This window comes from Callospermophilus lateralis, chromosome X (genome assembly GCF_048772815.1).
Source record: "Callospermophilus lateralis isolate mCalLat2 chromosome X, mCalLat2.hap1, whole genome shotgun sequence".
Classification (NCBI taxonomy): domain Eukaryota; kingdom Metazoa; phylum Chordata; class Mammalia; order Rodentia; family Sciuridae; genus Callospermophilus; species Callospermophilus lateralis.
Genome location: NC_135325.1, coordinates 8469575 through 8494503, shown reverse-complemented (window position 1 = coordinate 8494503; position 24929 = coordinate 8469575). Strand labels below are relative to the sequence as shown.

The window sequence follows — 24929 nt, the reverse complement described above, 5'->3', positions numbered from 1 at the left end:
GTTCAGGAAGACCTATTCTTTACGAAGTTTCTCAGAGCCTGTGTTCCCTGTTACCTGACATTCAGAGAATTTTTGAGTGAAAAGGTCCTGGTTTTATAGAGGAGGAAAGCAAAGTCCTGAGAGATGAAGTGACTATGTCAGAGTGGCTTGGATTCAAATTCCCACCCCCACCCTCATGACTCCAGGAGGCAGAGAACTTATTGTCATTCCTGCTACCCTGTCAAAATGACTGGGCTTAACTGACTAGATTCTCCCAGATAGGCTATAATCTGGGGAGATGCTTATTTATAAGACATTTGCTTTAGCTCTTAATGAGTCTTAAAAAAAAGACTGCTATTGTAATAGGTTATAGTCAAAGTCAAGCTCGCATGCTTTTTTCCATTATGAATATTATCTCCATTTATGGATTCTGACAATAATAAGATGCTGCAGTTAGCTATGTCAGCTAAATCTGTTCATTATCTTAATACACAACCAGTATGTCAATGAAAAAGGGATGGACCATGTTCATTTGGTGCATTCATATTCACAGTTGACTCCTATTTGTATTTGAATCAAAACAAGAAAATGAAATGGGAAAGAGTAAGATGGGAGTGGGAAGGGAGGTAAACACAAGGTCTTGATTTTTTAAACAAAATATTTTCTGTTTCTTTTCTTCAAGTTAAGCATAGCAGTCATCCTTCTGCATACGTTTTTTACATTCCTGTACTTATAGAAAATATATTATAATATGTATATTTATATGTGCTTAAAATGAATTAATAAATTGTGTCACTTTTGAAGACTACTAGAAATACCAATTTTGAAGAGTTTTGTTTTTCTAAACTTCCTTCAAGATACTGCACAGTTAAATTTATAATTTGATATGAGAAATGGAAGCTCGATCATCATCATGGATCACAAACATGAGCTTCCATAAAAATGGAGGCTACTGCACTTGTGTTTTAAATTTAAAAACTATAATTATATGAAATCTCATCATCTATCAGTGGAGCTTGGCAGCACATGTTTGAATACCTGCCCAGGGCCTGCAGGATGGCTTGTGTAATAAAGAGCCTTGACTGCAAAACCTCTCTGTTCAGAGACCTGAAGAATAAATAACTGAAAAAATGTGTGCATCTTTTCAGTTTGATAAAGCATCATAGTCAACAAAAGCTTTCTCTGTGATTATAATTATTTGTTGATGAATGAATTGTGGACGAGATTCGTGGGTTGGATTTAATTACGTGGGGACTGAAGAAGTACCCATAAAACAAAGGTAGTTAATGCCCTCAATAGAATTTATGTTTTCAATTATTAACATAAATTAGAATTTTCTTTGTTAAGAAAGATTAAAATAATCATAATTATAAGGTGCAGAGAAAGGTTTATTTGATGGTTAAAATTGAGAGAGTTTATCCACTTTTTTTGAAATACTAAGATATTTTGTGTATTTGATTAATTTTGGTCAAGTACTATTATTTGTTCTTTCAGTTATTAGTATGGTTAAAAAGGTATCGCCTAGTGATTTTTCTAGATTCCAGTTTGTATCTAGAACAGCAATAGGTAGACACTTGCTTGAATATTCCTTGTGTAGTTGGTATTGCTGTTAACAAAGACAATTCTAGTGACTCACTGTAAGAAACTTCATTATCAGAGGTAGAAGGTATATGAGTCATAATTATATATGTTTCAGAATGTAAATTAGAGAGTTACAATATGAACATCTCTACTAAGATCATTGTATACCCAAAACATGAATTGTTGTATACATCTGGTAGTCTTAAAGCAGATGAAGTAAGTTGCTGGTTTCATGTTGGTCAGGGAAGTGGAAGGGAGGAGAGGAGAAAGTGGGAAGGAGGAGGCAGTTCTAGTTTCTGGAGCAAAATAAGCTGAACCCAAGGCTCCTTTAATTTCCTGAGATGTTGGTACAAGACATCTGGGATAAGGAAGGTTGGCTATCAAGAGTTGATGGTGAGCTGAGTGAGTACACCAGCCACATTTGCATCTAGTCCTTTGTTTACCACTGAAGAGATACAAAGAAGATCTCCCTGCCCCAATCAGATCTTTCCCCATTCTGAAAAGAGATGAGGTGGGTGATAGGTGCCAGAGGATGCTGAGGAAATAGATTCAGCACAGATGGGGAACAGTGAGAAAACCCATAGCTAGAGTTTTGAAGGAAGGTAACCTATAGCCTATAGGTGGAGATACTTGCTCTTACATAGAATTAAAAAACTAAAGCCTTGTACCGAGCCACATTCCCAACCCTTTTCTTTTTTCTTTTTTAATTTTAGTATTCACTAAGTGAAATACTTCATTTTTTATTGATTTTATTTTTTAAATATATGACAGTGGAATGTATTATAATTCTTATTACACATACAGAGAACAATTGTTTATTTCTCTACTGGTATATAAATTATGTTCACACCAATTCATGTCTTCATACATGTTCTTTGGATAGTGATGTCCAACACATTCCACCATCATTGCTAACCCCTTTTATTTAGAGACAGGGTCTCACTGAGTTGCGGAGGCTGGCTTTGAACTCACAGTTCTCCTGCCTCAGCCTCCCAAGCCACAGGGATCACAGATATGTGCCACTGCAGCCAGCCTCATTTCTGGTTTTTACTCTAGCTTCTCTTTGTGTCTTTCAGGAAAACTGATAGAGAGAGGTAAACATTCTGTTAGGGGCTGTGGTTCATAGGTTTTTGTCTTCCTGTGAGCCACTGAGCAGCTCTGTGATATTGGGTAGGTCACCTGGCTATACTCTTTTGGCCCCAATTAACCTGAAGTTTCTCTAATCTTGCTTGGATTGGCCATGTGTTGATAGCTATGGAAGCTGAGTTGACAAGGCACTTGAAGGCTCATATAGTTCTCTGAACTTTTGCATATTCATATGCAAAATATTTAAGAACTAAATATTTTAAATTTAAGTTTATCAGAATTAAACAAAAAATGTAAAAAGGTAAGCTAAGAAACTTAAAAATCAAAATTAAATTGGCCTCAATAAAATGTTAAAATCTATTATCTTCTTAGCTGAAACATTCATTTCAGAGTGGTCAAGTCATTTTCCATTCATCATTTATTTATTCACTGGGTATTTTTTGAGGACCCATCTTATTTGAGACAGCCTTTTGGGATACCCCAAAAGTATAGGCTGAATAAGATTAGGATCTTTTTTTCCTCCTTTGGTTTTATAGATGAATATGGTAATGTTGGCAGTACCACAGTACAGCGAGTGATTCATGGGGTGGTGTATGGCTGAGCAGCAGAACAGGTGATACCAGACTGGGAGATTCAGGAAAGGCTTCGTGCAGGAGTTGACCTGTGAGCCAAGCTTCAAAAATTTGTATGTCTTTGGTACATGAAAATGAGGTGAAAAACATTTTATATAATAAAGGTTAATGAAGGCAGAAAAACATACCCAGGAACTTTGAGCTGGGTGGTTCTGAAAAGGAACAGAGAGAAAGGAGACTAAGAAGGTAGGCAAGTCAGGACTGCCAGCCTGATTTGATACTACAGTCTGGTATCCCTTATCTGAAATGCTTGGGAACAGAAGTGGTTCAGATTTAGGATTTTTTTAAAATTTGGGAACATTTGCATTTACACAATGAGATATCTTGGTTATGACCATAGTCTAAACATGAAATTCATTTAAAAAAATATTTTTTAGTTATAGGGGGACACAATGTCTTTATTTTGTTTTTATGTGGTGCTGAGGATCGAACCCAGTGCCTCACACATGCTAGGCAAGCACTCTACCTCTGAGCCACAACTCCAGCCCCTCATTTATGTTTTTTTTAGTTTTAGGTGGACACAATATCTTTATTTTATTTTTTATGTGATGCTGAAGATCAAACCCAGTGCCTCATGCATGCGAGGCAAGCACTCTAACATTGAGCCACAACTCCAGCCCCCCCCCCATTTATGTTTTATATACACCTTATACTCAGAGCCTGAAGGTAATTTTATATAGTATTTTTAGGGTGCCTGGATGTTTTGACTGTGACCTGTCTTATGAGGTCAGATACAGGAATTTGTGGTGTCATGTCTTGTCAGCACTCAAAAAGTTCCAGATTTTGGAGCATTGTAGATTTTGGATTTTCTGATTAGGGCTGCTCAACCTGAATTAGCTCATAGGAAAAGGGAGATGATTCAGTTTTGGCAGCCCAGATTGACATCTCTAAGATGGATTAGTTGGGTATTGGAACTGGCAAGGCTTGTTTGAGGACTTTTGTGAAAAAATATAATGAGATGCTAAGTAAGGGAAGTCATTGTCTCTGTAACATTTCTCTCCAAAATTTCTAAATGTGTCCTTAGGGAGGCAAAAGCAAATGACACAATTGGGTAAGTACTTTATGAACAGTAGTATGCTATGTAAGATGTTAGTTGCTGGTTGAAGAAAAACTTGGTATGTTTCATATGAATTGTGTTATAAGCTTCCAAAGGGCAGGGGAATCTGTTGGTTTGGGATTTTGTTGTTTTGCCATGTGTTGATTTTTTTTTTTTGATGAGTCCTAAGTATGGACAATAGCAAATTAAGGTTTAATTGCAGTTTTTAGGTTGCCTTAGCTATTAAGTACAACACAAGGAAGAACATCAGTGGAAGTATCCTAAAACAGAAGAGAATTTAGTGGGAAAGTGAGAGGGAACAGAGGAACTTGGAAGATTTAATGAGACCAATACTGGAAATGTTATTAGAATTCAGTTTTTTAACTGTATTTTAATTTTAAAACTGTCCAGATGCATTTCAAATGAGAACATTTTGTCTTTTCAGCTCAACTATTTGCTTTGGGGGTATTTCCTGAAATTATTAACTTGTTAATCAACCTGTGCCATAAGAAATAGTAAAAAGGAAAATATGAATCAAAAGATGATTAGATTTATAAATATAGAGGCTTAGAACATTTTAAATTCTCAAGTCTAAAGAAGGTTTTTAATGTAGCAAAAATACCATAATTGTTTTAAAGAGATTTATTTTGGGGTTATATTATTTTAAATATATTTTCTAGAAAATGAAAATTTTAATATTTTTAACTAAAAATCTTATAGCAAGGAAACTCTAGGATAAATGTTAACTTATAACAAGTTTAAACAATGAAATCTTAGGAATTAAAAAATAACTTCAAAGTATACTGCAGCACTCTTATGGACTGAGAGTTGGGTGTGGAATGGGGACAAGAGAAATTGTTGCCAGTAATTACTTTGTAATAAATCACAAGTAAGTTTTGCTAATTACAGGGTGAAAAACTGGAAACCTTTATCAGCTGATTTCCTCTTGGCAGAAACAGAAACTGAGGCTGCAAAAAAAATTATAAACTGATTTCTCCTTGTAGATAGCCCATTTTAATAGTTCTGTTCAAACAACTTATTTTTCACCTAGATTTTTTTGTGTGTGTGTGGCACTGAGGATTGGACCCAGCGACAATATTCATTCCCAGTCCTTTTTATTTTATTTTGAGCAGGGTCTTGCTAATATTCCCCAGGCTGGCCTTGAACTTGTGATCCTCCTACTTCAGCCTTCTCAGTAGCTGGGATCACATATGCACCACCATGCCTGGCTTATGAAATGTTTTTTTTTGTTTGTTTGTTTGTTTTGTTTTGTTTCTTTTTTGGGGGGTGGGGGGGACCAGAGATTGAACTCACGGGCACTCAACCACTGAGCCACATCCCCAACCCTATTTTGTATTTTATTTAAAGACAGGGTCTCACTGAGTTGCTCAGTGCCTTGCCATTGCTGAGGCTAGCTTTGAATGTGCAATCCTTCTGTCTCAGCCTCCTGAGCCACTAGGATTACAGGCCTGTGCCCTTGTGACTGGCTCAAAATGTTTTTAAAAGCTTTATTTTTTTGGTATGAAACAGGCCTTTTTAACGTTAAGCCCCTTTAAACAGAAAGAATTTGCAATTGTTTATTATTGGAAACTGTTACAGGCTGTTCTTGCTTTTACCAGTAAATGTCTCTTAGCTAGTTATCGGATACACAGTGGGAAGCTTGCAGCAAATTAGGAGGAAAGAAGGGAAATGGGCTTTCTAATGAAAGTCCTCCTAACGAATCAAGAAACTACAGCAGTGACATCAACCTGCTGCAAATCACTTTTCCATGTTTCTGCCTTGCAGGGAATTTTCTCCAGCAGTGCTGCTCTGAGGAGCAGGGGGCATAGAAAGTCAAATGGAAGCCTTTGCTCTGATGAGTTATAAATAGGCACTTAAAATCATTTTGTTAGAAAAGTTATTTTTTTTCTTTTTTTTTTTTTTTGGTACTGGAAATTGAACCCATGGGCACTTAACCACTGAGCTGCATCCCCAGCCCCTTTTATATTTTATTTTGAGACAAGGTATCACCAGGTTGCTTGGGGCCTCCCTAAGTTGCTAAGGCTGGCTTTGAACTTGAAATCCTCTTACTTCAGCCTCCAGAACCGCTAGGATTACAGGCCTTCACCACCACACCCAGCAGGAGTTAAAATTTTTAAAGAATATCTGTAAACCCCTCAGGACCCAGAGACAATTTTGGATGCATGACTGATTTAAATAAGGAGATATGTGCACGTATGCACCTATGCCCTCAAACATCTGTTTGTTTTTGCTATAAGTTATTATATATTACAATGGTGCTACTGTTATTTAAAACATAGTTCAAGGCTTCCTTTGGATTTATCTTCACAGTCTTTAGCATACTCAGAAAGAATATATTCTTTATTATATTATACATAGAATATGTATTATATAGATACTAAAATTGATGTTATTTACCCAGTAGTTGTAAATCTCATCTTTGGACAATGAACTTGATTTTTGGGAAGAGCCAGGAGGAATTTGAGCTATATACAGAGGGATAAGATAGGTATAAGCTGATTAGTACTGTTTTGGGTCTAATATGAGATATAAATATAAAATAATGAGACAGTTCCTTCTGTAATTCATTAAGTGCCTCTATATGAAGAATATAAGAATAGTTTTAAGCTAAGAGCAGCATTATTGGAAGAAAGCATAGTTTCCCATTATGAAACTTGGAAGACTAATGTTCATTTGAATACTCAACTTCTGGGATATAAAGTAAAACAACATCCATTGTCTCAGTGTCCTTGCACCTTCTCCATAGGGCGATTATAAAGATTAAATTATAATGATTAAATGAGATAATGTTAGTAAACTCTAAGCCCCTATGTTTGGCATTTCGTAAGCCCTCAATAATTACTAGCTTTTTTTCATAATCTTTACTTTTATAGTAGTACCTAGAGATCAGGAGAGCTCTTAACAAAAGTTACAAAGCTTCAGAAGGTATTAAAATGGTAAAATCGCTGGGGTTATATAATAAATGGTAGCATTTCTTTAAGGGTGCATTTAGGGCAAATACTATAATTGATGTTAATGATCATAACTTTGCTAACAACCAAAATATTTTCTAAGAGCTTGGTGAGATTTTGTGATTAATTGCTTAGCAATTCAATTTTGAATTGAATTCAATTTTGAAATACTATTCTAAGCTTCTCATTACAGGTAGAAATATAAATTTTTTTCTGAAGTCAGAGGTTTGTATGTTTGACATCAACTTTTAAAGTGTGGTAGTATTTTAAGATAGTATAATCTTGCTGGATATACAATGTTTGGGCCATTTAGAAATAGAAAATAATCTTATTGATTATTCTTTGCATATTAAGTATCTTTAATGCCTTGGAGTTTTGAAGTAAAATTTTTTTTCACTTAGAATTATGAGGCTTTTATTATTAAAGTGACAAATATTTACTGATCTTAGATTTGAACTCAGAACTACTTATCTATGGCTGTTTTCTCCTACTTATTGTACATGTTTTATATCATATAATCTAATAACTAAATTATATGACAAGATAAATGTCTTTTTAGTTTTATAGCTCTTAATTTTTAGTAAGTTCTTTTTTTAGCAAAATAGTTTCAAATTTAGTTAAACATTTGCAAATTATTCTAGGGCTTCTTCTAGCTATTCCACAGAGAGACAGATGTCACATGATTTGGTTGCTGTTGGCAGGAAAAGTGGGAACTTTCATCCAGTGTTTGAACATCTTGACTCAACTCAGAATACTGAAAACAAACCTACAGGAGAATTTGCTCAGGAAATCATAACAATAATCCATCAAGTTAAAGGTTGGTATATTTTACGCATACATTAGGGATAACAGAAAAATAATGTGCTGGCTTTTCACGAGATAATAGGTAAATACCTGTGATATATTTCAATAGTAATATTTCATTGTAAGTTAGATTATGAATTAGGAATCTGTTGGAGAGATCATCAGGCATACATTCAAGCCTAGTTGTTCTTTTTTTTAATATTTATTTTTTAGTTATAGGTGAACACCATGTCTTTATTTTATTTTATGTGGTGCTGAGGATCAAACCCAATGCCTCATGCATGCCAGGCAAGCGCTCTACCTCTGAGTCACAACTCCAGCCCCATAGTTGTTCTTTTTTAATATATTTATTTTTTTAGTTGTTGATAAACCTTTATTTTATTTATTTATATGCGGTCCTGAGAGTCAAACCCAGTGCCTCACATATAGCAGGCAAGTGTGCTACCACTGCGCCCCAGCCCCCGCCTCAAGCATTGTTCTTTATGATGTATTTCCAATAACCTTGTGCTTCAACTGGTAGTAGATTAGAAATCACAAGTTAGAAAAGAGAGGTCAACCACTGAAAAAAGATTACCATACTGAAATCAGTGAGACACAATAACCAATAGCCTAACAGGGAAGAAGAAGCAGGGGAAGAAAAAAAAAAAAAAGAAACTCAAGCAATCGGGAAGTCTTGATCATTTTGTGATATTCTTAAAATCCCCTGAGAGCAGTACTGGGACTTTGTGCCATCAGGATATTGCTTAGTGATAAATGAAAGATTCCAGTTTGCTTTGGCATACTTTATGACATCAGAGAGTTGCATAATAAATACTTTAAAGATTTGCATTAAATTGTTTTGTTTTTGCTTCTGGCAACTTTCCATTAATTGGAAAATTCAGTGATGTAGAACTGCTTCTACCAGTAATGCCACAAAAATAAGGCAATTGTGAGTGTTATAAGCTGGAGGCCTTTAAGAATTTTTATTTTATACTACTTAGCAATTGCATTAATCTTTTTCACCTTCATAAAACATATTTCAAAAATGAATTATTTTCTCTGCATCCCTCAAGCTAAGGCATATATTTTCTTGAAAGCATTCAGTTTTAGACTGGGAGTATAGCTCAGTGGTAGTATGCTTGCCTAGCATGAGTGAGGCCCTGGGTTTGATCCCCAGCACTTCAAAATAAGTAAATAATAAAGTATGCAGTTTGTCTGAAACAGTTACCCTCTCAACCCTAGCTCCTCTCACCCAAAGCAAGTGTAATTATTTGCAGAAAGGGGGCTGGTATAACATAAAAGTCCAGGAGATTATCTCAGAACAGGAACAGTAAGTTAGGGAAAAGGATTGCTTAAGTAGCATTCTGATGGAGCATGTGTATTCTCTTTCTCTCTAACCTATTAAAAGTCTGTGCAACATAGCTGATTTCAGAATGTCCTCAAGAACTTCAGTTAATGTTAATTGAAACAAAATTGTATTGGAAGACCTGTGGTATGTGAACATAGCATTTAGCATTGTCAGAATTTTTGTGATGTTTCAGGATTGTTTGTGGAGTTAATTTTTTCTCTTATTGAACTGTAGAGCTCCCCAAATAGTATCTTACCTTGGAGTAGAAAGGTCCTCACTTTGAGAGCACTACTGTTTTCCCTAAATAAGTAAGCAGACATGTCAGATAGGAAGAAAACCCCTTGGATTCATAAATCAGATGTTTTAATTCTTGCTTGGGCTTGGGAAAAACATGCAAACACTGCAAATTAGTCTGCCAAGTAAGTTTAGGTCCTGTGTATTTTCAAGAGAAAACATTGGATGTTTTCTAAATGGTCCTTCTTCCTGTACTTATATATAATCTTTTAAGTGGAATCAGTTTTACGTTGAGATAAAACTATTTATTTCCTTTTTCAGCAAATTATTTTCCATCACCTGTCATTACTCTAAATGAGCGTTTCTCAAAAATGCGAAGTACTCATGATGCAGATGCAAAAGAAATTAAATTGAATTCAGATCCAGAAATTCACAGGTAATGATTGATTACTGTATTCCCATTTAACCATGGGAGTAAACCTCAGAACTCTTGCTTCCTGATCTTGCTCACCTGGACTTTCGTGAGACTCTAGAAATATGTATCTGACATAAAAACAGAACCTACCCAAGCAGGTACTGAGCCAGTGCACATCAATGGAATAGATTGCATTGAAACCAATGACTAGCATTGTTTAAATGTATAGAACTTTGATAATATTTACCTACCTAACTTTGATTCTGCTGTGTCTATAGTAGTTACCTACTGAAGTTATCACTGGAAGAATGAGAGGCAGTTGTCAAGCCATTGAAATCATGTGATCAAAATGGCTGTTCTGAGGGCAGCCGGATGAAAACATATCTTCTGCTAGCACTTGTCCGAGCAGGTGGTGCACCCTGTCTTGTGAGCTGAGTTGAATCAATATTAGAATGCAATATATCACCAGAATAAAGTTTGAAGTTACACAGGCTAGTGATCTGAGAACCCCTAAAACTTCCCTGAAATGTGCTTCACAAGATCTAGATTCTTGGGAAATTGCCATATACCATATAGATGAAAAAAATTACCTGTTAGCAGGTTTCTTTTGCCTGTTCCAAGATATACCTGCTTTATTTCAAATTCCATTCTGTAGTAGTAGAATCAAGGTATCAGTGCATAATCTATTTAATTGTAATATGCCTTTATTATTTTAGGAGAATAGACATGTCTTTGGCTGACCTTCAGAGTAAACAAACTATGGTATATGAACCAGATCAGGTAAGTGAACACAAGTTTTGATGTGAGATTATCTTTTTTTTTTTTTTTGGTATGCTAATTGGAAAAGGGATTGGTGATTGGGGGTTGAGATCCAGGAAATTTCAAAAGTTCTCCAAATGATTATGATCATTGGCCAGGTTGGCACAAGAATGCTGACAAAAAGACAAAAATATTCCTTAAAAGGGACAATCCTTATTGATAACAGCTTTGTAACAAAATTTTAGCATTTAATATTCATTCCATAACTCCACATTGTGAAGCTTGTAAAAAGTATGTTCCAGTCATGTGGAAAATATTTTTAAATTGTACATGAAATGAATGAAAAGAAACTAAATTTCATTTGATATTGACCTTCTATTTACTGGAGAGTGTTTGAAAGATTCTGTGGAACATTAACTAGCAAAATAATGGAAATGTTACATTTCTTTACTGTCCCGTGTTTGGTTCCTACCCAATACCTCCCCCCCCATCCACCTCCCATTTCTTTACTAATTAGAAAGACTATCTTGACTAGCCAAGGAGTAAGAAAAGTGGCTTTTGTTTTAAAATGTTTCAAGTTGAACTGAAAACAAATTCCATGCATGTGTGATTTTGTTAGGATGAACCTAACTACTATGTATAACTATAAAGCTCTTTTTTAAAAAAAGTATGTTAGATTGTAAAAGAACTGCTAATTTATTCATTGAAAGTAAAATGTTTTTATAGAAAAGATATTTTTAATACATTTCTAATAGAATATATATAAAGTTTTTCACATGTGAAATTATAGATTTGATTAATCTTAGATGGGTTAATTTATTGAATGATATTTTCAGAAAATTTCTAATCATCAAAGTATTACAGTGAACTTGTAGGAAATTTAAGGATTTTTTAAAAAAATCATCTGTTATTCAACCATTTGATACAGAATATTATCTGATCATCTTTTCGTGCAGTCTTACATCTTGCATTTTAACATAATCACTATCATAGTATATATGCACTTTTGTATGTTTTTTTCTTTTTACTTAATTCATAATAACATGTCTTTTATGTAAAAATCTCTTGAATTCCCCATGACCTTTTATGATTGAGGCTTTTAAAGTTTCAATTTTTTTCAATGAGTGTTTTTCCATGTTGACTTCCACATAGTATTTATTAATTTAAATGGTTGTACATTATTCTTTTGAGTTATTTACCATAATTTATTTAATTGTTCTTCCCTTTCCCTTTAAAGTTTTTTTTTTACATTTAAGTTACTTCCATTTTTGTTATTTTTAAATATAGTACTTGGAATATTTTTAGGTAGACAGCACTTTCTTTGGGATAGAATCCTGAAAGTGGGATTTCTGATTTAATATTAGGAGCTTTTCTGACTGTATTGTCAATTGTGTCTCAGAAAATTTGATTCAGTTTACACTACCATAGCAGGATGAGTACAAAATAACTTATTTAGGACTTTTAAATAAGGTTCTTGTTAGATATGGTCTTTGTGCAACTAACAGTAATGTGAATGGTTTGTCTTCTGTCAAAATTCCTCAGACTCTGGTCAAAATAATAGATCCAAATGACCTACGACATGACATTGAAAGAAGGAGAAAAGAACGATTACAGAATGAAGATGAGCACATTTTTCACATAGCTAGTGCTTCAGAGAGGTAATCAGTAGATGAAAAACATACTGTTATCAGGGAGCTTTTGGTTTAAGCATTTTTCCAGTTTTTTTGTGTGATGATAATTTTAGTGTAGGGATTTGATCCTTCAAATCCATTTTCTATGGTTAAATGAAATCTATTAAAATGTTTCAAAATTATTCAGTAATCATTCTATGCATCTTGATTTAAACAAGAAAAATTATGGGGTAGGTGGATATTTGAGGACTTCATAATTCTAGAGATAAGTATAAAAGATTTTTTAATATTAGCAGAAGCCAAGACCAGCAAGGTTATGGACTGTTTGGCTCAAGCTGATTAAAACTGATACATTCTGCCCTAGATTCTGGAGTAGTCTGAATAATGCAAAATTTCCTGAAGTTAGTACAGTTCTCTTCCAGAACTCTTCATGGATGTTTATCCATGAAATGGGCAGGTGTAGTAGAAAATGTAGAGACCTACATTTGAATTTCATCTCTTTCCAATTTATAAGATGTTTGATCTTGTACAAATTTGATGAGTCACTATAGCCTTTCTATAAAATGATGATAAAACCGCCAGGCACAGTGGCGCACAACTGTAATCCCAGCAGCTTGGGAGGCTGAGGCAGGAGAATTACAAGTTCAAAGCCAGCCTCAGCAAAAGTGAGGTGCTAAGCAACTGAGTTGAGACCCTGTCTCTAAATAAAATATAAAATAGGGCTGGGGATATGGCTCAGTGGTTGAGTGCCCTGAGTTCCTCAGTGCCCCTGAGTTCAATACCCAGAACCAAAAAAAAAAAAAAAAAGATGATAAAACCAACTTATTATGCTATGCATATTAAATGACTGGCATATTTAAAGAACTGATGCCATGCATGGCAACGGCTCATCAGTAGATCTCCCAGAAAGTAGGAATAGTGCTAATAGTTTTTTATATAGTCCATAGTATCAAATTACTGAAATATTTGACTAGACTTTTAAGTCAAGTCTATGCCTAACTAAGTCTTAGTTGAAATAGATGGAGCTTATTTAAAACTGGATTTGATTCTAACAATAAGTTTGGGACTAATTAAAAGATAATCAAACTGTGTGTTGTGGTATATGAAAAATATGAAAGTAAAATAGTAAAAATCTTTTCCTTTGCTGGGTGAAAATCACCAGTCTCCTAATATGATATGATTAATGCATTGCATGACTGGGCCCTTTAATGTCACAAACTGTCACATTTTTCTTGAGACAGCAAACTTAAGAAACCCAGTGTACTAAGAAATAGGATTTTTCAAACAGATTTAAGATAATCAGCACATTGTACAGACTGTGTAGTGCTTCAGGATATATCTTTACCCTCTGAAATGATTAGAACTTGAGTACTGAAGTTAGACCTGAGTTCATATTCCTGCTCTTAGACCCCTAGCTATGTAATTGACTTTTGGCAAGTTACATAGTCTCTGTTTCCTCAAGTGTAAAATAGGGATAAGATTTATACTTACCTTGTAGTGGTAGTTAAAATTAAGTAAAGTGATGTGTATAAGGTTAACATAAAATTTATCAATGTCAGCTTTGAAAATAGTGTTGAGGCATGCAAAGATGTCTTCCTACAAGGTATCTTTTGCTGGGTGTGTTGGATTATTTTATGTTTGTTTTGTTTTGGTGCTGGGGATCAAACCCAGGGCCTTGTGCATGCAAGGCAAGCACTCTAACTGAGCTATATCCCCAGCCCCAGGATTATTTAATTCCTACTGGATAGTTGGTATGGAATATAGAGCCATGAGGGTTTTTAAAAATCGAGATATTACGTACATAAAATTCCCCATTGGAAGTAAACAATTCAGTAGTTTTTAGTATATTCACAGGGTTCTATAACTATCACCATTATTTAATTCCAAAACATTTTATCGGCTCAGAAGGAAACACTGTATCCCATTTCTCCTTCCCCCAACCCCTGGCAACCACTCTTCTACTTTCTGTCTCTACGGATTTGCTTATTCTTAACATTTCATATAAATGCATCATATTGTGTATGGCTTTTGTGACTGATTCTTTTGTGTAGCATAATGTTTTCAGTGTTGATCCAATGTTGTAGCATGAGGATGCTTTTTATGGCTGAATAATATTCCATTGTATTGATGTGCCATATGTTGTTTATCCATTCATCAGTTGATGGATATTTGGATTGTTTCCACTTTGGGGCTGTTGTGAATAATGTTGCTATGAACATTTTTGTGTAATTTGTTTTCATTTCTCTTTGGTTGATACCTACAAGTAGAATTGATTAATTAGGTGGTGACTCTATATTTAACTTTTTGAGGAACTTCCAGATAGTTTTCCAAATTGACTGTATCATTTTACATTCCACAGCAATTTCTCCACATCATTGCCAGTATGGATAAGATTGTTACTGTCTTTTTTTCAAAAAATGATATAGAACCTCTTATATATAGAACCGTTTATCTCTTTGTCCTAATTCAATTTCCTTATTAAAATAAAAGACACTTCATCTTATATCTTAGAAATTCAGTTTATAAAAATTGATCTCATTGTGTTTTAATCAAGTCAGTATATAGTTTCCATGGACATTCAGAAGAATGAAGCATAATAAAATAAATCATAGGAGAAAGTGATTTCCCACCTGTGTGATTTTTCCTTAAAAAGTTGTATGCAGGTTCACTGGGCATTGTGGCACATGTTTGTAATTCCAGAAACTTGGGAGGCTGAGGCAGGAGGATCGTAAGTTTGAGACCAGCCTGGGAACTTAGTGAGACCCTGTCTCAAAAATTAAAAAAAAAATTAAAGGGCTGGAACTGTAGCTCAGAGGTAGAGTGCTCCTGGGTTCAATCCTCTGTACCACAAAAAACATTGTATACAGGCTCTGTGTCTATTTGCTCACCATTGTATCCCCATTGCCTTGAGCTAAGTTCATATTTGTTTAATGAATGAAGACTTTCCAAAGCAGCAGACAGGGCCAAAAATACTTAAATTAGAATGCCTATCTACCTGGATTCCTGTTCTCTGATACCTTAGGAAACTTCACCAGCAAACCTGATTCTCAGGGATTTCATCTGATTTCCAAAACCCTGATATTCTCCATTGCTCTCCCTTCTGGTCAGTCTCTACCCTGAAGTCTCCATGGCTTCTGACAAACTATTTCTCCCTTGGGCTGGGGATGTGGCTCAAGCGGTAGCGCGCTCGCCTGGCATGCGTGCGGCCCGGGTTCGATTCTCAGCACCACATACAAACAAAGATGTTGTGTCCGCCAAAAACTAAAAAATAAATATTAAAAAAATTCTCTCTCTCTCTCTCTCTCTCTCTCTCTCTCTCTCTCTCCCTCTCCCTCTCCCTCTCCCTCTCCCTCTCTCCCTCTCTCTTTAAAAAAAAAAAAAAAAAAAACTATTTCTCCCTCTTCTTATCAGAGTTACTAAGTTCCCCACAATGTAATTAAGATGTGTTATATAAGTTTGGGCTATGTGTGCTTAAAAATAATGTCAGTGTACTTCAAAAGGACATCAAACTGTCAAGACTTCCTTTTTAGCTAGTCAGCTTATAGGAAAACATCAGTTTTTATTCTTGCTATTGTAATAATCTATACTAAACTAGAGTGAATTTCGTGCGAATCTTTTATTCATATGTTCAACAAATATTTCCTCTGTTCTATGGTTACTGTTTAAGCACTAGGGATACAGTGATAAAAGTATACACAAAGCCCTTGCCTTTGTGGCACTTGGAATTTAATGGTGGAAGAAAGAAAATAAGCAAATAAATACATGTTAGTGAAGTGATAGATGAAAAATAAGGCAGAAGAGGAAAATAGAAAAGAATAATATGTGGTATGATTTTAAAAATTTAGCTGGGATGTGAATTAAGGTATTTGGCCACAGGATTACACGGGTGGGGGGGTAGTATTTCAAGAGAGGAAACAGTAAATTCAAAGACCTTGAGGCAGGAATATGGTTGTTCTTGCTTAAGAACTAGAAAGGGAGCTGGTGGGTTACAAAATGAGAAAAGGAAGAGAAAGTCAAAGCGTGAAGGACTTTGAAGGACTGAAAAAGATGGAAGACTCTTTTTTACTCTTAGTAAAATTAAAAAACATTTAGGATTCTAACCAGAGAAGAGATATAATTGCACTTAAATTTTAAAAGGATCACTATTGTTTTTAGGTAGAGAATGGATTATACAAACTAGAGAAAAAAAGTCTCAAGTAAAAAAAATAAAATAAAAGATTGGAGGTAGGAAATCTGCATGATAAGGTGGCATAGTAGATGGGACTCATCAAAGAACCAGGCTCCTTAGACCTTGCTCCTCCTCTAACCTTTGCACACAGCATGTGCCTCGTGTCCCAAGGTGGTTGGTTGTGCTCTAGCCATCATGTCCTCATCCTACTCTTTCTCTGAAATTTACACATGACACTTTTAACACTGTTGGCCTAAAAATTTAGTCCCATGTCCATGTCTAGTTGTGGGGAGGATGGGAAATAGATCTTCAATCTGAGTGTTCATTTGCCTGCTTAAGAATCAAAATTTCTCAATGAATGGTTTTTCAGTTTTTTTATTGTGGCAAAATATAAATTTACCATTTTAATTGTTTTAAGTGTACAGTTAATTGGCATTAAGTATAACCATAGTGTTATGGAACCATCACTGTTATCCATTTACAGAACATTTTCATCTTTAGAAACAAACTCTGTACCATTAAACAATAACTCCCCATTCCTTCATCCCCTCCAGTCCTTGATAACCTTCTTTCTTACTATCTCTATAAATTTTCCTATTCTAGATAACCTCATACAAGTAGAATCATACAAATTGTCTTTGTCTGGCTTCTTAGTATCATGTATTCAAGATTCATCCGTATTGTATCATGTCAAAATTTCCTTCCCTTTTCAGAAAATTCCATTGCTTTTTAAAGCTGAATAATATTCTGTTGTATGGATATACCACTTTTTGTTTATCTGTTCTTCTGTTTATGGACATTTATGTTGTTTCCACCTTTTGACTATTTTAAGTAGCGCTGTTAACCAATATTGGTGTTGTCTTTTTTTTTTTTATAGCCATCCTACTGGGTATAAAGTAGTATTTCATTGTGTTTTTGATTATAGCCATCCTAGTGGGTATAAAGTAGTATTTCATTATGGTTTTAATTTGCATTTCCTCCATGACTAATGATGTTGAGCATCTTTTCATATATTTATTGGCCATTTGTATGTCTTACCTGAAGGAATTTCTGTTCAAATTCCTTGCCCATTTTTAAATCAGGTTATTGTCTTTTATTATTGAGGTATAAGAATTCTTTATCTATTCTAGATACTGCGGGTTGAGTGTCCCTTATCTGAAATGCTTACGCCAGAAGTGGTTCAGCTTTAGGGTTTTTTTTTTTTTTGGAATATCGTCATAATGAAATATCTTGGTGATGGGACCCAGTCTAAACATGAAATACATTTATGTTTCCTATATGCCTTACACATATAGCCTGAAGTTAATCTATACAGTGTCTTTAGTCATATGAGGTCAGATGTGGGGTTTTCCATTTGTGGTATCATGTTGGTGTTCAAAAAGTTTCAAATTTTGGAGCATTTCTGATTTCGGATTTTCAGATTAGGGATACTCAACCTGTACTCCTTTTTCCAATATGTGCCTTACAAAGAGAGTTTTTAAAAGCCCATTTCCTTGTTTATAGACATAGTCATATATGCTAATGATAATCATTTGGGAAAAATATAATTAAGTATAGAAATATAAGGCAGTTTTAATTTCACCAGTTAGAGATGACCACTGTTAATATTTAGCACATTTCCTATCATTTTTTTCTCAGCATATATGTGTGTATTTAAAATTACTGAAATTATCCTCAGTATATAACTTAGCACCCTACTATTTTGACTTACTCTCTTATCATGAGTATTTTAACAGGACATGGTTTTTTTGTTTGTTTGTTTGTTTGTTTTTGGATTTTTGTTGTTTTGTTTTTTTACATTTTAAAAGACCCTGAGTGTCTTCTTCTTGTCAGGTTTGGGGGTCAGAGCTGGGGCCACAAAATGAACCATCCACTTAACTGCCTTCTCTGAAGGAATTGCAGCTTGTTCCATTAAACACACAGGTGCACCAGTAGTTACAAACATGAAGAGATAGGTGTTATCACCCCAAATACATTTTGTGCACGTGGCATTTTGTGTTACTTAGTTTACCAGAGAGGGGTTTAGGAAAGCCTTCCTTGGAAGAGGTACAAATGGAGCTAAATTTCATCTAAGTGGAAGGAAATGATCACAGAAGGAACTGCAGGTGCAGAGGTGTGGAAACAGGAGAGATTGGAGTGTTTTGGAGAGACTGGAGTAAGGCAGATGGCAATGCAGCAAGAGCCAGAGCCTGGAGGACCTTGTAGGTCCTGATGAGGAGTATGGATTTCATCCTAATGTCAGTGGGAAATGTATGGAGGTACTGAAGTAGGGCTGAGGTCATGAGTGGCTGGTTTACCATGGAACAAGGCCTGCAGAAGATGTAGGAAGAGGATTCCCTAAGGGCTGTGGAAGTGAGGCGTCCAGGATCAGAGGAAAAGCCCAAAGAAGGACCTCCCTCCATGATAGGGCTCCCTGGAAAAAGCACTTGATGGCCTCAGGACCTCTCAATATCAAGAGAAGGAAGGCTTCCTTTTAATGCCCTGGCCTAGCAGTATCAGAGTGAGGTGACCCTGGGCCAGTCTCATACCTCACCTCTGATGAATAGGCCAAGTCATTAGTGCTTTTACAAAGGGGAGTCTGTCAGTAAGGTCAGGGTGGGGGGCAGTGCCACCAAATTCTAGAGCAGCGACAGTCTTTCCTCTGAAAACACACATTTCACATGAGTTTTAGCCTCCAGGAAGCCTGTCCTTGAACCTCAGATTAGGAACACTAATACAAGGAATATTGTTTCCCTCTCCTATTGATTACTGCCAACTTAACTAAATAATGTTTTTTTAAAATGAGGGTGTTAGCCCTAAAAACTAATGTTTGTAACTTTAGTAGTGAAAGATCATTGAGTTTTACTGTTGTGTTACTTTAATTGTCTCTAAAGGGGCTTTTTAAATTTTTTTGTTTATTTGTTGGATAAAAGTAAACTAATAATAGATTCTTGTTTCTCTCTTTCATTTTATTAGGAATGATCAACGTTCCAGTTTTTCAAAGGTGAAGAATATTCATGCTGATGGATTCCAAAAACCTACACATTTTGTAAAATCAAATTTTAGAAAATTTATTCAGAAACCTTACATAGTAAGATTGGAGTTCCGGAATTTTCATTTTTTGTACATTCTCCTCAACTATATATTTTCAAAATGCCTATAACTGTGCATTAAGTATGTGTTAGAAGATTCATTTGAGGTTTACAGTTACTGTGACAAAAGAAATATTAATCTCTGGATTTATTATAATACTTAAGAATTTTGGGAGAACAATTTCATTAAAATATAATTTACATACTGTAAAATTCACTCATTTTAGGTGTAAAAGTTAGTGATTTTTTTAGTAAATTTGTGATGATGTATCACTATCACAACAATCTAGTTTTAGGATATTTTCACTACCCAATAAGAGCCTACATGCCTGTTAGTTACCCCCTGTTTTCACCCCAGCCAACCACTAATCTACTTTCTGTTTTAAAGATTTGCCTTTTTATAGGGCAGCTTACAGAATGTCAGCTGACTACCTTCCATAAGAAATGACTGGAAAGATGGAAGCCAGAATCTGTGTCTGTAACCTAATTTCAGAAGTAACATCCCATTACTGTATCATATTGTAATTGCAAGAAGCAAGTTACTAGGTCCTATCCACACTCAAAGGGAGGATCATTAGTGGGGATCATCAGGAATCATGTCAGCAGCTGCCTGCAATCCTCCCTCTGATCAAACTCCACAGAAAATGGAGCATATAGAAGGTTATAAGATTGTTGATTTTAGAAATAAGAAACTGTCTTGAGAATGGGCTCTACCTTTTTTTTCTTTTTTTTATTCCTGTCAGAGGATTCAAGTTCTTTGTGGTTACAGATTTACTAATGTAGTTGTTTCTCTTATTTCTGGTACTTTCCAAGCCATGGCAGGAACATCACCTCAAATCAGTTGTCTGAGTCAGCAAAACCTGCCTCCTGCAGTATTGGGGATTTGTGTTCTTAACGAGTAGGAATCCTTTAGCAACTCCTGATAGTAATAAGTTTATCTCCTTATCCTGGAGGCCTGTATAAATAAATGCTAGATTCATAGTCCATTTTTTAAAAGTCACCCATTGCATTAAATAAGAGTAGGGATTTTTCTGGGTTTTTTTAATATTGATTTTTTAGTTGTAGTTGGACACAATACTTTATTTTATTATTTATTTATTTTTGCATGGTGCTGAGGATCAAATCCAGGGCCTCTCACTTGCTAGGCAAGTGCTCTACCACTGAGCCACAATCTCAGCCCTTCTGTTTGTTTTTTGACACTCATCACATGCATGGATGAAACTGGCCCCTCACCAACTAGCGTGGGTCATGTCAAAGAAGGAGAAATGTGTTCCCACAGCTAAGCTCCATGGTCCCAACTTTGGTTGCTTTTGTTTTGTGGTACTGGTGTTTGAACTCAGGGGTGCTCTACCACTGAGCAACATCCCTAGTCCTTTTTATTTTTTGAGACAGGGTCCCCTTAAGTTGCCAAGTCTAGCTTTGGACTTGCAATCCTCCTTCCTCAGCCTCCCAAATTGCTGGGATTACAGGTGGGAGCCACCACCTCTGGCTGCCTTGAGTTCTTAATCCTGTATATTTAAACATGTGTCTTTTACATGGTGAAACTAGTTTTTAAAATCAGTATTTAAGCATATTAACCCATACTAATACTTTTTCATGCAGAATTATGCTATGCGGAGAAAGGATATTGTTACTCAAAAACCATTTGGAGTTGAGGGAAAACATCAAAATACAAGAGGCTTTAAAAGACCTTTCAAGGTATTGAGTGTTGTTTTCCATTTAATTCTAACTTTGGGCTTATGCTTTGAACATAATATTCTAAGTATAATTAAAAGCTATTTTGAGGTATTGTTTCAAATAGTAGCTATAAACTAGTGTTTCTGGTTTATATGCTTATTTCTAGTATTTACAGTTGACTATAATTAGTTTATTAATCACCTCTTCCTCAGGACTTGATTTTAATTTTTATTTAACCAGTGAAACCCTTTCTTCAAATATTACTTGAAAATACACATGCACAAGACAGATATAGGTGGAGTGACACAAGATGGGGAGACAGGCAAAATCCCAGACTCTCCTATTAAGCCTATCCTTAAATCTCTAAGGTGTTAAGTACAGAGCTCTCATGCTTCTCCAGGAATAACCATTGGAAAAACCCTGCCCATAGATAGGCACACAACCATCAGAGAGGACTTCTGGTTCATCAGAGAAAGATTCTGGTCCAGACAACTTTGTTAAAGTATATTTTATCACATTCTAATTATATCTATAGCTAATATAAATGATAGTTTTTAATTAGCCAACATGTTTGATTACCTAAAACACCTCATTCCCCCAAACAAATGGAATAAAAGCAATAGTCCAGGTGTTGTATTTCTCTCCTTGCTCTCAAAAGCTGTGCTTTTAAAATCCATTTTGTCTAAATTTCTTGTTTATGACAGGTACTTTGTTCATATTTTTCATTCTGTGTTGTCTTCTCCCCCACACACACACAAAAAAAAAAAAAAAAGGAAGAAGGAAAGAATTAAAGCTTTTTTTTTTTTTTTTGTGTGTGTGTGTGTGTGTGTGTGTGTGTGTGTGTGTGTGAAAGTCCCAGGCAGGCTTGATAAAGTACTTAACTGATTAGGGGCAAATTAGTATGAGCAAAAAGGTGTAGTACAAACTATCCCAAAACCATAGACTTAGAAGGGTAGTTGAGTGATCTTCTATAAATACTTGGCTTCTTGACAAAGTTTCTAGATGTTAAAAGCATTTTTTCTACTAGGAATAGCATGATTTGTAGGCATTACATAGACTATATTTTTATCCAGTTCTTTATATAAAACATGGATGACGTTGGGTTTTCAATAATAGCTACAGCCATAGAGGTATAAACATGTTTTATACCATCTGTTAATCTCTTGAGTAATGAGGCATCAGATCAACTGAAATTGTGATGTCTGCATCACCTAGAGGCAGTGTAGATGGATTTGCAGATCTCAGTGCTTCTACATATTGCTCTTCTCATTACTCAGATCTAGTTGATTGTTGTATTTTTGTAAGATCATCACAAGACTTATTTCCTCTTACCCTTTTATTTAAGGGAAGATTCTTTAGCATTGTTAGATATTTTTCAAAATTAATGCAATAATCTTTTCTCTTGACCAATCATTTAAAGTTTTGTAATGTTATGATTACTTAGAAGTTCATAATTTTTTCACAGTAATATAGTGTATAGTGTGAGCAGATAATCCTTCCTAAAAAAATATTAGCCAGGCTAAGTGGCTCATGCCCATAATCCCAGCTACGCAGGAGACTGAAGCAGGAGGGCCACAAGTTTGAGGTCAGTCTGGGTAATTTAGCAAGGCCCTGACTCAGAATTAAAAAGGTCTGAGGATATAGCTCAATTGTATGGCACATCTGGGTTCAATCTCCAGTGCCACAAAAAAGAAAAAAAATTGTTAAAATTTACTTTCTACATGAATTAGACTAATTCAAAGGTATAGTAAGCAAAAATGGACCATGTAAATCTCAGGTTTAGCTCTGATATATCAAGTTTGTGCATATAGTTTTAATGAAATTATAGTGTCTTATTATGATTCTCTTTCATCTGAAATTTCCTCTAACCTTAATAATTGGAAAATGAACATAGAATAAATAATTTTTGTGCTTCATCATGTATGATATCCCCATTTCTAAAAGAGTAAAATGAGGAATCTACTTAATTCTTTTAATTACTCTGCAATAATACAACATCTATACATTTGTTTTACCAATAATTCCCATTATCTTTTACCAAGTACTCTGAGGATGGAACTTAAATAAACTAAAATCCAAATTTTAAAAAGATTAAAATCCATTCCTAGTGACCAAGTCTTTGAAAATTATTATAGAACCTAACATTCTAATTATTCTGTCTACATGCCATAATTGTAAAGCTGTAATTCAGTATAACACATCATATGGCTTTCGCTAAAGAACAAGCTTGATCTTTTTAATGTTGAAGGTTTTATAACCAATGCTCCCCTTTCATAGCCTCACAAGTATCTGTCTCCCCTTTAGTTACTTTTTATTTATTTATTTTTTTATATTTTGATACTGGAGTAGAGTGCTTACCTTGCACATGTGAGGCCCTGAGTTCAATCGCCAGTACCACCAAAAGATATATACATATGTAATCCTTTTTTTTAAAAGCACAGCAGCTCCAGCAGTGGCAACTCACGTGACTAAGCCCCAATATATTTTTCCTGGCATTGCCTTAGTTGCTGCTTAATCTGAATTTTATTGTCAGAGGATAGCGTTTGAAGAGTCTTTTCATTTAATGCAGTAATTATAGTATAGTGAACAATAGTTTTGATTTCTTTAATGGCTCATGGTATGTTTAATCTTATATTTATTTAAGAGTTACTATTGGTTAGTGCTTCATGTTGAAGGAATCATCTCTTTGCTATCTATTTAGGAATATGCAGGCTTATTCAGACCTTAACTTTCTTTTTTTTTTTTTTTTAAGGCATATAGAGGTTTATTTAGGAAGATAGATAAGGGAGAATTGTATGCTGTCTAGACAATGAGAAGCAGCCCTGACTTGGGCTGGGGGTCCATATTTATAGAAGGGCTATATCGGGGGCTGGACTGGAGGTGGATTCAGGATGGAGCTGCACAATTTTCTTGCCAGCTTTCCTGCACTTGTGGGTTTCCCTCATTTTTCAAGGGTGTGGGCCAAGGTCTGCAACTGTGTTTTCTGCATCTCAGTGGCTTGATTTCTTAATTTCAGTGGCTTAAGGGAATTTGCCTTAAGATTCTGTTTTTCTTTATTCTAAATCCCTATCTCATTTCTACCCCCCCAAATTTTGATCCCTTAATCTTCCCAGCCTGAAGAAGCCATAGAAGATTGATCTTCACCCCTCACAGAGCTTAATTTTCTGCAAAGCAAATGTGCCCCTATTTGTTTTTATAATTTTAGCTTGTTTTAAGCCTTAGTGAATTACCAATAGTAAACTCTTCCTCCAGGCATTACAAAAGAGGCCACTATTGACTGGGACCCTGGTCATGTAATAGCTGAAATGTGACTCAGGGTGTTTTAAATTAAGAAAAAAAAAAAGAAAGAATTTGATTTAAAGACAAAACTCTTTCTATTCAACTTTGTCATCAAATGTTTACATATAACTAGATTGTGTTTCCCTTTTATGTTTTTGTTTTGTTTTGAAATGGGGCCTTGCTGTGTTGAATCTCCAGCTCCTGGGCTCTAGTGATCCGCTTGCCCTAGCCTTTTGAATGGCTGGGATTTTCTTTTTTTTTTAAACCAGGGATTGAAC

At 35.1% G+C, this 24929-nt stretch overlaps 1 protein-coding gene across 5 annotated transcripts in view; it reads left to right on the top strand.

The window, feature by feature from the left end:
- The window catches only part of Bclaf3 (BCLAF1 and THRAP3 family member 3), a 62233-nt gene that overhangs the window by 23519 nt on the left and 13785 nt on the right, over positions 1 to 24929 (top strand). For 2 of the 5 annotated variants that reach the window (XM_077107200.1, XM_077107199.1), the window contains exons 5-10: positions 7928 to 8103; positions 9973 to 10087; positions 10783 to 10846; positions 12368 to 12483; positions 19580 to 19607; positions 21298 to 21393. In XM_077107200.1, coding sequence (XP_076963315.1) covers positions 7928 to 8103; positions 9973 to 10087; positions 10783 to 10846; positions 12368 to 12483; positions 19580 to 19607; positions 21298 to 21393 — 595 coding nt within the window. Of the gene's footprint in view, positions 1 to 7927; positions 8104 to 9972; positions 10088 to 10782; positions 10847 to 12367; positions 12484 to 19579; positions 19695 to 21297; positions 21394 to 24929 lie in introns of all 5 variants that reach the window. The other 3 variants (XM_077107197.1, XM_077107198.1, XM_077107201.1) reach the window with 2 other exon arrangements.